The 18,339-nt window shown below is 32.3% G+C and overlaps 1 protein-coding gene across 2 annotated transcripts; it reads left to right on the forward strand.

Moving 5' to 3' along the window:
* Positions 1–1,395: 1,395 nt before the first annotated feature.
* On the forward strand, positions 1,396–17,438 carry LOC134701568 (sulfotransferase 1B1-like). 2 transcript variants are annotated; one of them, XM_063562701.1, is made up of 6 exons: positions 1,396–1,419; positions 5,479–5,678; positions 13,489–13,812; positions 15,366–15,466; positions 15,894–16,062; positions 16,872–17,438. In XM_063562701.1, the coding sequence occupies exons 1-6, from the start codon at positions 1,415–1,417 to the stop codon at positions 16,979–16,981; spliced, it is 909 nt and encodes a 302-aa protein (XP_063418771.1). In that variant the 5' UTR covers positions 1,396–1,414; the 3' UTR covers positions 16,982–17,438. The 2 variants fall into 2 exon arrangements, with proteins under 2 accessions (XP_063418771.1, XP_063418772.1); XM_063562702.1 differs by lacking the exon at positions 1,396–1,419 and adding an exon at positions 1,566–1,696.
* The last annotated feature ends 901 nt before the right edge of the window (positions 17,439–18,339 follow it).

An 18,339-nucleotide genomic window follows, 5' to 3' on the forward strand; every position in this document is an offset into this window, starting at 1 on the left:
TTTTAGTAGTCCAATTCACTGGTCACGAGAGTCAAAGCGACATGCATGATTACAATAACGTTAGGTCATTATGTGACCTTAAACATTAGCAAAAAAATCGTATACTCATAAAAAAAAAAGATCCGAAATATGGATAGATGGCCTTAGCCAATTATGGAACGCCGATATTCGGTGGTTTCGTGGTTACCTCCTGGCCGACAGTCCCATTGTTTGTGGGCTCGATCCCCGACCAGATCAAATTAAAACATTAAAACTGGTACTGCTTCCCCGCTTATCATGCGGTGTGTTTTAGGAAGAGCAAAGAATGCTCGTCACAAAGTTAGAATAATGTGTCCGAATAGAATGGCATGCATGTCTTCCTGTGGACTTTTAGCTTGTGAAACTAGCAGGATAGGAAATTAACCTCAGTGCTTCGCGTGATATCGGTCTAGTACAAAACAAGGTTAATATTCATATCATATCAACATTTTCTCGCCCAGGATACATATTTAATTTACCACTGGACGTTAAACAGTCATTCATGCATCTATCTATCATTATAATGTTCCTAGATTTTTTTGTCTTCAATGCCTTGTTTGAATTTATTGGTTCGCGGCCACTGATGAGTCTTATACCGAGCGTAATATAGTTCATTCAAATGATAAAAGTAAAATCCCGACTGCAACCAATAAAGAAGTCTTACATTTCTTACTTAAATGAGGCCGTTAGTTTTCCCGTTTGAATTGTTTTACAATATTGTCTAATCGGGGTCTTTTATAGCTGGCTATGCGGTATGGGCTTTGCTCATTGTTGAAGGCCGTACGGTGACCTATAGTTGTTAATGTCTGTGTAATTTTGGTATTTTGTGGATAGTTGTCTCATTGACAATCATACCACATCTTCTTTATTATATAATCCACGATTAGTTTGTACATGAACAAATGAGCAGCTTGTGATAGATTTTGTTTCCACTTTCGGAGACTTTGTTAAATTATAATAGACGTTTTACGTGGTCTGCTCATATAACGTACTAAGTATAGTTTGGTCTTCTCTTTCTTCATAATCCCGGCTCTGCATCTGTCATTAAATTGCAGATAACTCATCATGTTCATATTGATCATTTATTAGTATGCTGTCTGATATAAATCAATTATAGATTTTTTTTAATTCATCTTAGGGCGAATTTGTCTGAAAAGAATTCATATCTACATAAAGTGAATGTTTAACTCCACTTGAATGTGATCACCCCCATACCTTATAGTGTTAATTGTTTTATTTGAAAAAAAAATCCCACCATAACCTCCCCCCCCCCCCCCCCCCCCCTTTTTTTTTTTAGGTTAAATGCTTTCTCCCTAATTTAATAATACTGACAATTTAGTACGTGCTAGATATTGAACTTCATAATAGAGGTTCAAAAGGTTGACCGTATTTTTCAATGGGGTATGCATTCCTAATTAACATAATCGTGATAAAATATTGCCTTTCTTTTGTATTCCTTTTTAAGAAGCTACGAATAAGCCCAAAGAAATGCACGATTGATATTTTTCGTATCTTGCATCAGCTGCAAACAGAAAAGTCAATATTATCAGTTGACAATATAACAAATACGTACCAGATTTTGACACACTACGAACTAAATATTAACCTTTCTTTATATTGCATATAAATACTGACCTGGTTAATTTAGCACAAACAATCATTTAACAAGAAAATCAAGGTATGTACATTCAAAATCTGTACAATTGTGTATAATGCTTTATTATAATTATTGGTGTTTTTTTGAACTAGCGGTTTAGAATGGTTCTTTTTAGATGATGTGTAGTTTGTACTTAAACTATACATTTTACACAAAAAATTGACATACCATGCATACGTCACGAGATAAAAACTAACTAACAGGCATTCTAGATTTTTGCAAATCAACCACGACCCAATACCAATACTATGTTGAAAAAATCGAAAAGACTATAACAATTAATTATTTTTTTTTAAATCCATACATCCCATCATCCCAAAATCTTCTTTGTTTTAAAATTGTCAATTTTTCTATATATATATACATGTATCAATATATGTCAATAGCACTAGTGTTTAACTGATAACCGTATACACACGAGTTACGACGATCCCAATATGGCGACGGCAGATATGGGTAAAACGTTTCAGTCATTTTTATACGCCCATCTTTTAGACGGGACGTATTATGGTATAACATAAAAACACAAAAATACTGAACTCCGAGGAAAATTCAAAAAGGAAAATCAAAAAGCAAAAAGCAAAATCAAAAGTCCAAACACATCAAACGAATGGATAACAACTGTCATATTCCTGACTTGGTACAGGCATTTTCTAATGTAGAAATTGGTGGATTGAACCTGGTTTTATAGCTAGCTAAATCTCTCACTTGTATGACAGTCTCATCAAATTCCATTACATTTGCAACGATTTATGAACAAAACAAACATACTCAAAGAGTAAAAATATCAAAAATAGGGGTACAGCAGTCAATATTGCGTTATCATCTTAAAATCATTATAAAAACAACAAATGTAACGAAGAATCACAAAAAGGCATACATCCTTGGTTGAGGGAAATAGTGGGGTCATTACAGATTTTGGAAACGACTTGATCAGTATTTTTTTCAGCGTGAAATGTCGTAGCAAAATTATTCTTTACCATCCGTATTTATATTTACTGGTTATCCGTGGACAGAGGATTTAAAAAGATAGAAAACATGTATTTACATTTCTTCTCAGTTAAAATGTTTAAAAATCATTCGAGGTTATATTTTATTGTTTTTGAAATAAATTCTGTTATTCATGTTAATGGGCACTTTGACCTTTACTGGTTTAATTGACATATAATGGTTTTTGATGTGTTTTGTTATATGATTTTGCCATGTGATTATGGACTTTCCGATTATATTTTCCTCTAAGTTCAGTATTTTTGTGATTTGACTATTTACTTTTATAAATTGTTACTTAGATGGAGAGTTGTCTCATTGTCAATCATACCACATCTTCCCATATATAGTAATAATGCACGCGTTTTGGTCGTAGTTAATTTGAACTTTGATACATCGGCGCCCATGTTTTAACAATAATGTATTATATGACACACAGTAACCAGAAAGTCTCAACATTGTGACAGAAAGACTCAACCAATGCCTTTATTATAGTTTATATCTCAACCATTTAAATTTTTCATTTTTCTGCTAAGAATAGGCTTGACAAACACATATTTTTGCAATTAACAGAATAAATTATCATTAAGCATAAAAATAAACACAAATTATTGACAAAGTTTCTTGCTAAATCGTTAATTTCATAGCAGTTCTATCGGATTCAAAGATAGTAAACATGATAAACCGTAGGAGAAAATTGATTGTGACTTCAATATCAGATATTTCGAACCAAGATGAGACATATTAGTTACAATTCTTATTTTCTATGGCATGACATTCTCCTATTTTACGAAAATATCATTAATTTTCAGTAAATTGACGAAAAGTCGACTTACCCTGTGCTTATTTTAAATATTTTGAACCAGAAAACCTCAACAGGAAGTGCCAGAATACTTTTTTCCGTCTCATCATTTGGTTGAGATTAGATGGTTGTTTTATACTCTTTGGTAGAGTTGTTGTCTCTTTGTCACATTCCCCATTTCAATTCTTAACTTTATGAACAAACTTTTCTTGAAAAGATATATATTGAACGTTCAGCGGCAAATGTTATGTGCAGATTTATGCAGGGTGATTACAAAATAATTAAAATGACCCATCGCGCGAATTTTTGTTGAAATGATATTCATAGTAAATTTTGGTAATTGACTATTTTTTTTTTACCTGTTTATGGTCAGAATATATGGAAACTTAATCAAAACTGTATTCATTATTGCCATTTATATGTTTGAATGATTGAATTGGGTATAAATATACTAGTATATTGTATTTTAATGTATGACTGTAAACTGTATACATGTCAGGCCTGGGGTAATGGTAATTTGTAATTGTAATGCATTGTAATATTACTTTTTTTGGATGTAATGCAAAGTAATTTGTAATGCACATTTTCTGCATTACAATTACATGTAATGTAATGATTACTTTGTTAAAAATTGATGTAATGCCTCCATTACAGTACATTACTTTTCATTACAAATTGGTAAAATATATAAAATTGAAGAACATTGTATAATAAAAATTAAATATTAACAAAAACAAAAGAAAGTATAATGGAATAACATTTTTGTCACAGTTAATTACTGTATTAAATAAATTACATCAATCTTTAAAACACACATTAAGGTAAGAAATATAAAATGGTAAAAAATATTAAGTCTTTGATCTTGGTTTCTGATATTTGTTTAATATGATATGGGAATATTTTGGTGTTAGATATATACACGATGGTCTTTGAAAAATCTTATAAAAAAATTATCAAATAAAACTATACAGATCAATGAAAAAATATGAAGATGAAAATTTCATAATTCTATACACACCTTACATGTATTTCAATGAAATATTGAATATATCAAACAACATTTTTAAACCAAACTGTGGTTTGGGTCCTGTCTGTGTTGTTCTTTCACCTAATTAATATCACAATGTTTTTATTGCAATCAAATCTTCTCAACTTATGTTTGTCCTCACAGAACCCTTAGGCATTTCACAAGATAATCCTTTAATGACACATTTATTATATCCCTTTGAAATCCTTAATGATGTCTTAATGATTAAGTGATCAATGTTAGAAACAAAATTATAGGATAATTTATTTATTTGTTACCACCACCTAAGAAACTCAAAAGTGACTTTTTCAGTTTCATGCCTCCTACTAATCAATCAAAGGTTATAGACACAGGTAAGGTGCAGTACATGATGTTGACATCTACTTGTCTGAGCCATGTGAAGAAATTTCAATCAATGCACTGGAATAATGGAAGTCAATTTCAGTGTGCCTTTCTTCTTTGGTTAATACAGCTATCAAGTATTTAGCCATTTCCCACACATAAGCTCCTGTAGAAAGGCTTTTAAGTATTGCCAGAAAGGTGAACAGAACTGATCGCTCTTCTCTTAATGGCATCACATTTAAACCACTTATAATGATAAAGTGCAATGGACATATTAATTAACCAGTATTTGAAGTCTATGTCCCTATGCACTGTATACATATGTACATTTACCACTGTTTTTGAAATGCCTTTTGTTTTTATATTGAAAAAGTAATGTGTAATGTAATGCATTACACAGGCAAAGTAATTGTAATGTAATGCATTACATGTGAGAAAAGATGTAATTGTAATTGAAATTGTAATGGAAGAATCACAAAGTAATTGTAATGTAATGCATTACATTGCAATGTAATGGCCCCAGGCCTGATACATGTACATGTTTTTTTGTTTTAGGACCTAAATGTAAATTATACTATAATAGCTCTAGATCTAATTGAGTTACCCTTTTTAAATAAAGAACTTATTATATTTATTATTACACAGAATGGAAATGTCTGCCGAAATGATGAAGGCTATAAAGGAAATGAGGTCCATGCCTCCCGTACCATGCCCAGAGTATGAAGGAATACCTTACCCAACCTTTCTAACTTTTCGAAATAAAGGAGCAGAACAAACCATACAGGGAATAAAGGACTTCCAGTCACGGGAAACAGATATAATGATATGCACTCATTCAAAGTCAGGTACATGTATACATTGTATGTAATAATTATTTAATTTCGTAAATTGAAGACCGTTGGTTTTCCCGTTTGAATGGTTTTACACTAGTAATTTTGGGGCCCTTGATAGCTTGTTGTTCGGTGAGAGCCAAGGCTCCGTGTTGAAGGCCGTACATTGACCTACAATGGTTTACTTTTTTAAAATTGTTATTTGGATGGAGAGATGTCTCATTGGCACTCACACCATATCTTCCTACAATGTATATCTATATTCATTAGTTTGCGGGATTTTCTCGCTGTGTTGAGGACCCACTGATGGTCCTTGGTATGTTTCCTGCTCTTTGATCGGGTTGTTGTTTATCTAACACATTCCCAATTTCCATTCTTCCTATTTTAAAGAACTGATAACCTTCGAATTTATTTCATACCTGAAACATTTTCAAAATGGTTTTTTTTATCTTTACTTAAATTTATGTTATTGCAGCCCCATGTTAGTAAATAAACCAATCGCCAATTAATTAACAACCCTTTATCAATTTTATGCGTTCGAAGCGTTTTCCTTGTTTTATCTTCACCAGGAACGCTCAAAGCCAGATGTTTGATAACCACGGGTGTATAGCAGTCGGCAATGCTCGGTAGAATCCGCTACTCGTTAGACGAGGCTGCGGAATCGGCCGAGTTGTGAAGAATTGGGTGTTTAGAAACAGAAACAGTTGACGAGATATATGAACAACAAGAATGTGTCCATAGAACACCGATACATCAAACGCACTTTTATTTTCTTTGTTCAATGGACCGTTAAATTGGGGTCAAAACTTGGCATTACAATTACAAAGATCCTATCATAGGAACGTTAATGTTTGTGTCATTTTGGTCTTTTGAGGATAGTTGTCTCATTGGCAATCATACCACATCTTCTTTATTATATATGTACTCAGTTTCAAGTTGATTGGACTTCATCATCATCAAAAACTACCTTGACCAAATAATTTAACCATCAACTTTAACCTGAAGTGGGACAGACGAAAGGACGGACGGACCGAAAACGTTATGCCCCTACGGGCATAAAAATACCTAAATTAATAACATCTAAGGTCAACTTTCAAAATTGTCTTGATGTTAAGGCCTGTCTTTCTTAATTACATGTATTTCTAAAATTATTCGAAGTGAGGAATGTTGATCTGATAACATTTCTATCAGCGACTGGTTGTCCATTAGCAGCGTTATTGACCTAGGACTACAAAATCACTCTAATCGGCTCAACAGCGCAATTTTGATAGATTTTTTTTGCAAATATTTGGTATGTTTTACAAACCAGGCCAGGGTCATTTTTTGTCGAGCCAACTCAACTTTTGTCAATAAGGCGTGACAAAGCGATCTTTTATTCTCTCAGCGCCGCCGCTCGCGGCGTTCACAAATGTTCACTAGATGTGATTTAAGTTTTTCAAATTTGATTACTTTCTTAAAATATCTTTGATTTCTAGAAAAATTGGAGTATATTTTGTAAACAAAATCCTGTTTATTTGTATTTTACTCATAAATGAACTTTTTTGCCAGTTATCATTTCTTTCACTCTGAAATTTTAACAACATTTTTTTATACAATCCTGGATTTTTACCAAACGTGGACAGAAGTATATTGAAGGCTGTAAGGTTACCTAAATAGTTGTTAATTTCTGTATCAGTTGTTTTCTTATGAAAAGTTGTCTCATAAGCAATCATACCACATCTTTAATTTATAATTAGTTTTTTTTATCCAGTTCAAATAACTTACCGTCCGCAGTTAAGGTTTTTAAAACATTTATTAGATTGATAAACCATCCTTGACTTATGACAAACTTGGACAGATGCTTCTTACAACCAAACAATAGTATCTAGAGGAGAGTTTTCATAATTTTCCCTCAGTTTTGTTGAACCCCGCGTCTAACAGCAAGAGAAGGCGATACTACGGAAGCCGATAAGGGCCATTCAAAAAAAATATTTTATGTCGTAATTACGACAAAGCATGTCGTAATTTCGACATAACATGTCGTTATTACGACATCGCTATGTCGTAATGTCGACATAACATGTCGTTAAAACGACAATTACGACATATCATGTCGTAATAACGACATCACTATGTCGTTATAACGACATCGTTATGTCGTTATAACGACATCGCTATATATAAAAGAATATGTATGATGATTGCCAAGAGACTAAATGACACAGAAATTAACAACTATACGTCATCATAATGCCCTCAATAATTAGAAAAGCCCCCGCATAGTCAGCTATAAAAGAGGGAGGAAAGATACCAGAGGGAGAGTCCCCGAAATGCTGTGTGGCAGACAGTGTTATTATTTAATTATTAGCTCCCTTGGTAAAACTCCAAATTTCATATTTAGTTTAGTTTAAACATATTTATTTATAGTGGATTGGGAAACAAGTTTTGCAACTTATATTAATCCCTTTCCACTTTGCGGGTGCGAGTGCTGCCTTGTAGCGGCATTAGCCTACTCTTTTTCGAAATCTACAAGGGTGTCTTTAACGTGCAAGAGATGTGGCTCTCTCTTAACACGGGCCAGCCATTTATCGTCCCCGTCCGACGGACTATCATCGTTTCCTCAAGACCATACTCGCAAATGGTGTCAAGGGAGAGCCGAAAATTTAGTTCCTGAAATTTTCATCCCAAACGGGAATCGAACCAGGAACCTTTGTGTTAGTAGTCCGATGCACTAACCACTACACTACGGGGTCACATTTCATATTTAATGCATTTTATTGTTAAATAAATTACATGAAGCTTAATATATATATATATATTTGTTAATTGCATAGCTGTTGCTATATGAATTCATTGGTTAAAGATATTAGTTTAATATTCGCATCGTCGCACAATCTTTGGATACCTTCTTTGGATACCTTCAGTGAGACAATTATATATTATAAACAAACATTTAAGGTCAATAAATTAACGTTTGAAAACTGGCTGTACAGACAGTTAGAGATAGATATATTATGTGATTATGTGAGAGTAACTCTCCAGCTAAGCATCCCATTTTTATTAAAATAAGCGCATACTACATAGATTCCTTTTTAAATAAGAGTGAATGAAAGTATCAATTGCTATAATCTTACTTTCAAACGTTGGGCACGATGTTCCGACAACACGTTATACTTAAAATGCGGCGTCGAAGATGGTTTTTGACTTCGATTAATTTTTGCAAGTTTTATGCGGTTTTTTATATTGTTGGTTGATTCTGGTTCTGTTCGTTTTTTTATGTCATTTTATCAAAAATTACATCGAGTTGTGGAAATCGATATAATAATGTTTACCCTCTAAGTTATTTCAACTAAAAATGCAGTACTGTCGCAAGTAATGTAGGAAGGAAAGATGGGACGGAAGCACATGTATACGGTTTTCATAAATTTTTTTTATCATAGAATGTTTTACTTTCAAGTTGCATATCATCTGTCATTGTAACATTTCTATATCTTAATTCATCCCCAATACAAATATATCTGACACTCTGCAAGTAAATCGAACATTTTTACCCTTGGTTAAATTTGAATAGAATAGTATTTTCCCTGGCACATAAGTTGTCGAAATACACCCCTTCAATTACTTGAACCTTGGCTTGAGAATTATTTCCCAAGTCATCTTCAGATATATACATTTTAAAATATAGTAATCTACTCCTGGATCGTCCGCGAAAACGGCAAATAAAAATATAATCCCGTTTGTTTTTTAATTCGATGAAACGGTTTTTGTCGCTGTTTGGGATTCTTCTTTCAATTACCTCCATTTCATGCACAAGTTTATATTGACGGAAAGTTCCGGCTTCGCTAGTACAGGAATTACTTTCATCATTACAGTTATAGCATGAATAGCAGGACAAATCGCGAAGAAAAACATTCCGTGTACTGGTATTAAGTCTTATGATATTGGTGATTGCACCTAACTGAAGTGACGACTTTAAATTATTTCGGAGTACTTCCGTAACATATATTTCAATTTATTTTATATAATGGGATTTTTCCCCCATTTCCAAATTCTTTTAAAGAAATCGTAAAAGCTATACAATTGATAAAAATTGCAAAATTTAACCTGTGTCGAACCTATGTCCCTGGGCGGAGTCTATAGCAACATGCACTATTCTTTTTTTCGGCAGCAATCATCAACATCTTTTTCCAAATTTCATAACACTATTTGTTTTAATTATCATAATTAGGATTTGAGACCTTTTTTAGACGTTTGGAAAAATTGGCTACCGTTTTGTAATGTATGGACGCATTTTATTCCTTTAAGACCCAAATATGTAGTTAATAAGAAAAGAATCTTGGCATTTTTTACTCTGCGTATATCTAACTTTTGTTTTGATCAATTATAAAACTGCTTTGAAAAATGAAATATCAACTTGGACAAAATGGCTACCGTTTGAAAAACGACTGTGTAGAGAAGATTTTATTGAATCAGAAATATTTGAACTCACATGAGGCAAATATTTGTAATTTTGTTAGATATTATTATTGTCTTACTATTTTTATTCATTTTCTGCTATAATATGCAGTCGAGTCAAATGAAATTTGGTAAAATAACGGCTTTAACGCCACAAAGAACCGACACATGTCGTTGTTCCTGTCAAGAATCAAGAAGACCAGAGAATGAATTAGAAATAGGATCACTATACATAAGAGTTAAAACAGTTTTTCATAAATGTAACGTTGGACGGAACATACGTTTTTTTCACATATCTTTCTTATCTTAATCCTCAAATATACTAGATCTTACTTAGGAGATGATCAAGAGCTGTAAATACATATTTCAAAACATATATTGAATTTGTTTTAATATTGATTCATGTTTTCTAACATTTTTATTTTGTTTTGCGAATGAAATTTCGAAGATTCTGTTTCAAATCCATGGGGTTGTAGGAACATCGCGCGTGCCCAACGTTTGAAAGTAGAAATAGAGCAATCAATACTTCAATACACCCTTATACCAAGAAGCCATGTAGTTTGCGCTTATTTAAAGGGAGATGGAAAGCTTGGCTTGACTTGGTTGTACAAATTCAGTCCTCTGATAATTCCACATTTCATTTTTCCAACATGTGTGACTGCATAGCTCTTCTACGACCGGTAACTTGTTAATCTATAATATATGAAGCCCTAGGACGATGGGCTTTGTTAATCTAAATTGGTATCTTTATTAAGTTTCTCTTTGACGGTACTTTTTTTTATCTTTATTCAATTCTTCAACATATATATACAACAGATATATTACATATTACACAAAATATCACAAGGCAATGTTTTTAACTATAATCATATATAATCAGCACAATATTTAGAAATTAAATGTTATTACACCTTCGGTTTCTTGTACCAGAATATTATTCTTTAAAAAGTGTTTCTCAAAAATATTTCTCATACATCTTGCATCACACAAATATTCATACAGGTAAGTTATATAATGTTTTACAGTGTATTTAAATAGTCTAATAAGATCAACATTACTGTTCTCTTTGACGGTACAGTCCAAGCACTATGGGCCATGTTAATCTAAATTGGTATCTATAACATATATAAGTTTCTCACTGAAGGTATCCAAAGAAGGTAACCAAAGATTTTGATATGATGCAGATATTAAACTTTACAATATAAATAAATATCTTTAACCAATGAATTCAAATAGCAAAAGCTATGCAATTAACAAATATATACTTATTAAGCTTCATGTAAATTATTTAACAATAAAATTCATTAAATATGAAATTTGGAGTTTTACCAAGGGAGCTAATAATTGAATAATAACACTGTCTGCCACACAGCATTTCGGGGACTCTCCCTCTGGTAGCTTTCTTCCCTCTTTTATAGCTGACCATGCGGGGGCTTTTATAACTATCGGGGACATTATGATGACGTATAATTGTTAATTTCTTTGTCATTTAATCTCTTGCCAATCATAATACATATTCTTTTAAAAATAGCGATGTCGTTATTACGACATAGCTATGTCGTTAAAACGACATAGTGATGTCGTTATTACGACATGATATGTCGAAATTACGACATAGCGATGTCGTTATAACGACATGTTATGTCGAAATTACGACATGCTATGTCGTAATTACGACATAAAATATATTTTTTGAATGGCCCTTATCGGCTTCCGTACGATACACTAGCTTCCGCAGAACTCTTACGAATTTTGTTCGGATGCAAATTGATGAAGTTTAAAAAGGCTTGTCCTTGAATGCAAATTTTACAAAATAAATAAATGTTAAGTTGGTTATTTTTTATCAAATTCTATCAACATTAATATGTTACGCGGAATGTTTTTTCTACTCTTTTTCGGAAATACGTAAAACTTTTGATAATTGTTTATTTTAAAGTATGTTATAAGTATGGAGAATATTCAGTATGACTTAAACAATTTATATTAGTGACAAATGCCAACATCTAATTAGTAAATAATAGAAAAAAAAAGATTCAAAGACTCGTATACATATTGAAAGACATATTTCGCTTATTAGCAAAATTTAAATTTAAATTTAGCCAAAAATAGACCTAAGAAATTGTCCGCGTATAGCCGCCATGCGTACTAATGCAATTTTGACCAAATCAGCTATTATAAACAATATGGCGGGAAAATGTTTTATTGGATCAACCTTATTTCAGTTCGACAAAAGAAGTATAACAAAATATCGAACTTTAAGGCAAACTAAAAAGGAGAAGTCCATAATAACTAACAACAAAAAAATCGCTATCAACCAACAAAACAACTAAAAATTAAAAGAAGACTGTCATATAAAGAAATGAAGACACCAATTTATACATATGGATCATTCAATACATTTTTATTGTGCTGCAGCCCTAGTAGTAGCACATAATGTATTTTAACTGTATTGTGCCGCTTCGTTTAACATGTTTTTTTTTCATTTAACATTAAAATTTGCCATATATAAGTGGGAGGTTTGGCTAGCCGTAAAACAAAGTTCAACCCATCATGTTTTCTTAAATGTGATGAGTGTACCAAGTCAGAGTTATGAGAGTTATCAAATTTCGTAACTATGTATGTTTGCGTTTGTTTTTGGTGTTTCTGTTGCATCGTTGTTTTCCTCTAACAGATGATGTGTTTCCCTCGGTTTTAGTTTGTACCCCTCATTTGTTACATCTCAATCCATTTATGTTTTTTGTACAGCGGTATACTATACTATTGGCTTTAAAAGTCACATTATTTTATTATTTCAATATGATGAAATGTGGTAAATAAAACCGTAGTTATCACTGAACTAGTATATATTTGTTTAGGGGCCAGTTGAAGGACACCTTCGGGTGCGGGAATTTCTCGCTACATTGAAGACCTGTTGGTGACCTTTTGCTGTTGTTTTTTCTATGGTCGGATTGTTGTCTCTTTGACACAATTCCCATTTCCATTCTCAATTTGATAATTTCCAATGATGAAACTGTCCACCAGAGACCAAAGGAAGAGCATATGTTCTGCTAGCAAAGTTATTTGAAGTTGATGTGTGTTTCGCTGTCTTGAAAAAAAGTCTATTACGGGAAATCGATTGAAAAGAAGCGTTTGATTGTGGTTTTTTTCAGTTTTTTTTAGGGAGAAAAAAGGGGGGGTAATTTTGGCACTGAACAAAGCAATTTTGGCACTGAACAAGGCAAATTTTAATAATATATCAATAAAATTAAGAATGGAAATGAGGAATTTGTCAACATTATTTAGCATTTATTACATGCATTGTGTGTAACTGAAGCAGAACATTTAATGACAGCCGAATTACCTAAGAAGAAAAAAGGGAAATTTAGTCATTATGTACATATCCCTATTGCAGGCACTCATTGGACATATGAAATTTTGGCATTGATTATAAGTAATACAACAGAATTAGCCAAAGAGACAAAGGGGGAAAAGATGCTGGAAGCAATACCTGATTTATCCGTGCTTGATGCGCTTCCATCTCCCAGAATTCTCGACACGCATGTGCAGTTCCAGTATATACCCACACGTCATGTTAAAAAAGGCGGCAAAATTATTCACATGATAAGGAATCCTAAAGATGTCAGCGTTTCACTCTATAACCACGCTAGGAAAGATATTTCTCTAAATTTAGATATACCATGGAATGAGTACTTTGAAATTTGGATGACGGGAAAAGGTAAGATTCGTTCGAATATAGTTGCACAAACTGGTATATACACCAATTTCGAGTTAAAAGTAATTCAAACTTCAACTTGCCAATGTTGTTTTTGATCTATTTTTGTATGCCAGTTTAGAAAGTCGTGGTTGATTTATGTGTCTTATAGTAAACGGATCTAAATTATGATGGAACCAATATGTTTCTCTCTTGATTTGGCCGCTACCGGTATGATTTTAAAAAGCGTTTTGATAAAACAAAAATGCAATCAAGCATATCTGATGTATGTACTGCCATTTTTGTCGAGACATAGCGATCCTACATTCCGTCGTCGTCGGCGGCGGCGTCCACAAATATTCACTCAGTGGTTACAGTTTTTGAAATTTTAATAACTTTCTTAAACTATACTGGATTTCTAACAAACTTGGACATAAGCTGGTTTATGATGATAAGTATCCAGAAGTAAATTTGGTAAATTTAAAATAAAATTCTATTTTTACGTATTTTACATATAAATGGACTTAGATTTTCTGCCGGGAAACATTACATTCACTCTGTGGTTATTTTTTTTTTTAAATTTTAATAACTTTCTTAAACAATCCTGAGTTTGTATCACATTTTGACAGAAGGTTGTTTATGATCATAAGATAGTATCCAGAAGTAAATTTTGTAAAATAATTAATCCATTTTTCCCGTATTTTCCTTTTAAATGGACTTAGATTTTTTGTTAGGAAACAACACATTCACTCTGTGGTTAAAGTTTTTTAAAATTTTAATAACTTTCTTATACTTTTTTTTTATTTGTACCAGACTTGAACAGAAGCTTGTTTATGACCAAAAGCTAGTATCTAGAAGGAAGTTTTGTTAAAATATTGTACATATGTATCTGTATTTTACTTAGTAATGGACTACTTTTCTACATTGGCTAGAGGTATAGGGGGAGGGTTGAGATCTCATAAACATGTTTAACACCGCCGCATTTTTGCGCCTGTCCCAAGTCAGGAGCCTCTGGTATTATCACTGAACTAGTGTATATTTGTTTAGTGGCCAGCTGAAGGACGCCTCCGGGTGCGGGAATTTCTCGTTACATTGAAGACCTGTCGGTGAACTTCTGCTGTTGTTTTTTTTATGGTCGGTTTGTTGTCTCTTTGATACATTACCCATTTCCATTCTCAATTTTTTTTTTATCCAGTTAAGTTTACATACAGTCTGCAGTTAAAGTTTTTAAAACATGAATTAGATTCGTAAACTATCCTGGATTTTTACCAAACTTGGACAGAAGCTTCTTACAATCAAAAGATAGTATCAAGAGGAATATTTTTATTGATTTTTTCCTCATTTTTCATATTTATTTTTTTAGTCTTTGATTAACAGCAAAAATAGGCGAGACACTGGGTTATGTGGACTCCTTATGAATTTTTTTTATAACTTGTTCGTAAAATGCAAGACAATATGATATATATTTGATGTACATTAAAATTAAATATCATTCTGTTGGTTTTTTTTTAACGCGACATACTGCATATCAATTATCAATTTCGAAACATAAACGATGATTTAAACCTTTTTTGAAGTACCGTATGGTTCATGGTTTGATTATGAACATGGAATGGAACAAGCAGAAAAAGATCATCCGGGGCTAATTTACACGTGTTACTACGAGGATATGAAAAAGGTATAGTCTATAATGAGGGTATAAAGACGGGGCTTACATGATGGTCAAAAAGGGCAAATTGAAGATAGATAGACAAATGCAGAGATAAGTGACAAATAGGCAAAAACGAATAGAGATTATCAACATATGAATAAATGAACATATAATACAAAATGATTAGTCGATAAACTACAAAAAATTAGAACAATGGGGGGCTGAACCTAAAAAAAAAAGGCAACATTTATGAAAAGTGAAAATGGATTAAAAACTAAACAGAACAGAATTTCAAACACCATCATTCGGACCTTTTATTTTTTGTTAAATTAGAAACTTGCTATATCCTCAGCTGCCGTATGATTGTAGGTTTTATAACTTTTATGTGTGATGCTTAGTATGTGGATATATTACTTTATTATTTCACTATTCAAACTATCACATTTCCTTTCAGAATCCAACTAAAGAAATTAAGAAGCTTGCAGACTTTCTTGAAATAAACATAACAGAAGAAACTGTTGAGGGCATTGCCAAGGCAACAAGGTTTGACAATATGCAGAAGAACAAAATGGATGGGACAAAATTCATATCAAGTGATGGACAAGGTTTTATTTATAGAAAAGGTAAGTTTATTACTTACGTTCCTAGTTGACAATGGTATCTTTGAAAAGAACACACTTACAGTACAAGTTTATATATACTTGATTTCTTTGAATGAAAACAAATCTTTACAATTTTGAACTCCAGGAGCACTATTGTGTACCTACCTTTATAAAGAACGTTAAATCTAAACATTTGTACATATTTGTTTTATTATAAGCATTCCTTTTGATTTGCTAACAACAATCGCAAGACACTCCACATGCTCCAGTATCGTATTTTATTTCCGTATAAAATATAAAAGCTATTGCGCGTACGCAATGTTGAGGTGATACATTGAAAAAACAAACAAAAAGCTTCATATCACTACAGCTTTTAAGTTTATCATGTTCATGGTTGTAAAAAAAATGCAATTTTATATGGTAACATGTATAGTAAAAGCGTTGAACGTGCGCATATTTTGTATATTAAGCGCAGAAGTGTTGACTTTTACATCATGTCCTTTGGTTTTGTGTGGATATGTGTCTGTTTGGTAATCATACAACTGATTATTTCGTTCATCCTGTTTATATTTTATATTCTTCTGTGCAACTCATACATATGATATACATTAAAAGTAGATATCTACTTGTCAGAATGTTTAGATTAATCAACAGGAAAAGTTAAATTGATTTATCATCGCATAATTTCGAATTTCTTTTGCCATTAGAAAAAAAAGCAACATTTTGATAATTTATCAAAAGAGTAATGAATTAATGTATGTACATGTAGGCTGTACAATACAGTTATTGTTTAAATATGCTGTTCACAAATATTTTTATTTTATTTGTAGGTGAGATAGGCGATTGGAAGAATTATTATACTGTTGCTCAAAATGAACGATACGAAGCTCTGTACAAGGAGAAAATGAAGGACAGTAAATACAAATTTCAGTACGAATAAAAATGACTGTGCGAAACGAGTTACTTCAGCCATTTGAGTTCGTAGTTTGCAGATAAAGGATAAAGAAATGAGAGCTCATCAACAGAAATTTTTAGAAGTTAAGACATATTATAAGGGACGTTACTCTTAAAAGTCACTGGAACGTTTGTGTCAATGAATTTTATAGATATATATACCATTAGCTTCTTAGTCACACAGAATATTCAATTTATGTTTCACATGAATGCTTTTAAGGGGGTTACTATGAAACTGCCTGTAATAAATACATTTCTGATTTTCAAGATTTATCTCACTTTACCAAGGTCTGTCTTATTTATTTTATTTTATTTTTTATTTTTATTATGGATAATACTGTCAATATTTTATTCAGATATCATGTTTTGACAGTGTTGTGTTTGAGTTGTTCACTTGTCTTTCGACATCTTCCATGTTCCTCGTCATAAATATTTATCATCCATCAATGTCTTGAATTTTATTTTATTCCAACCAAAATACTCGAAGCGTCGAACTTTTCACATACCAGCGTTTATCTGTGAACGTAAATGTATAGAGGATTTCATGGTATTAATAGCGTTTCATTGATATGTTAAGCGTTTTAAGGGAGATGCCACGCCTTATCGTAAAAAGGAGGAAATGAGAGGTAAGATTGCAAATACAACAAGTATCCATCAAAATTAAAATGAAGTTGAAGAAATTAATTATAAGAAGGTGCATTATAGTTAATTACCGCTAGATATGTTCGATGTGGATCCATCCTTTACTCACTTGAAAGTGCTGTTTCACATTACCCTTTCAAAAAGGCGTTCAATAAAATTGCACTATATGTACAGTTTTACAGAGTTGCAGTTTATGTACAGCTTAAAAAATGTACAGTTTATATACAGTTTTACAGATGTACAGTTTATATACAGCTTTACAGTTGTACAGTTTATATACAACATTACGGATGTACAGTTTATATACAGCTTTACATATGTACATTTGATATGCATCTTTAGAACTGTACACCAAGATTACTTGTACTTAAGTAGCTAGGTGTTGTAGACGTACAAGATCAAATTTAATGATATACAAGCATGTTCCCATTTAGAAATATGTATTCCTATTTTGAGATACAAGAGCCCATTTGGGAATATTATTATACAATCCTCGCTGAAAAAACAGGAGACTATTTTCGAATATGCAATGTCCTTGGATATATAAGAGCCATTATGCGGATATTTGTTGTTTTGTGTTTGTTTAGTTGTACGGGATGGATAAATATCATAACGTGTAATTGACTCACAGGTTATTGGAACTGAAATTACTTTTCTTCAAAGGAGAGGTTTCAAATTGGCGCATCGATAGCCTTATTATAC

Source organism: Mytilus trossulus, unplaced genomic scaffold (assembly GCF_036588685.1).
Source record: "Mytilus trossulus isolate FHL-02 unplaced genomic scaffold, PNRI_Mtr1.1.1.hap1 h1tg000247l__unscaffolded, whole genome shotgun sequence".
NCBI lineage: Eukaryota > Metazoa > Mollusca > Bivalvia > Mytilida > Mytilidae > Mytilus > Mytilus trossulus.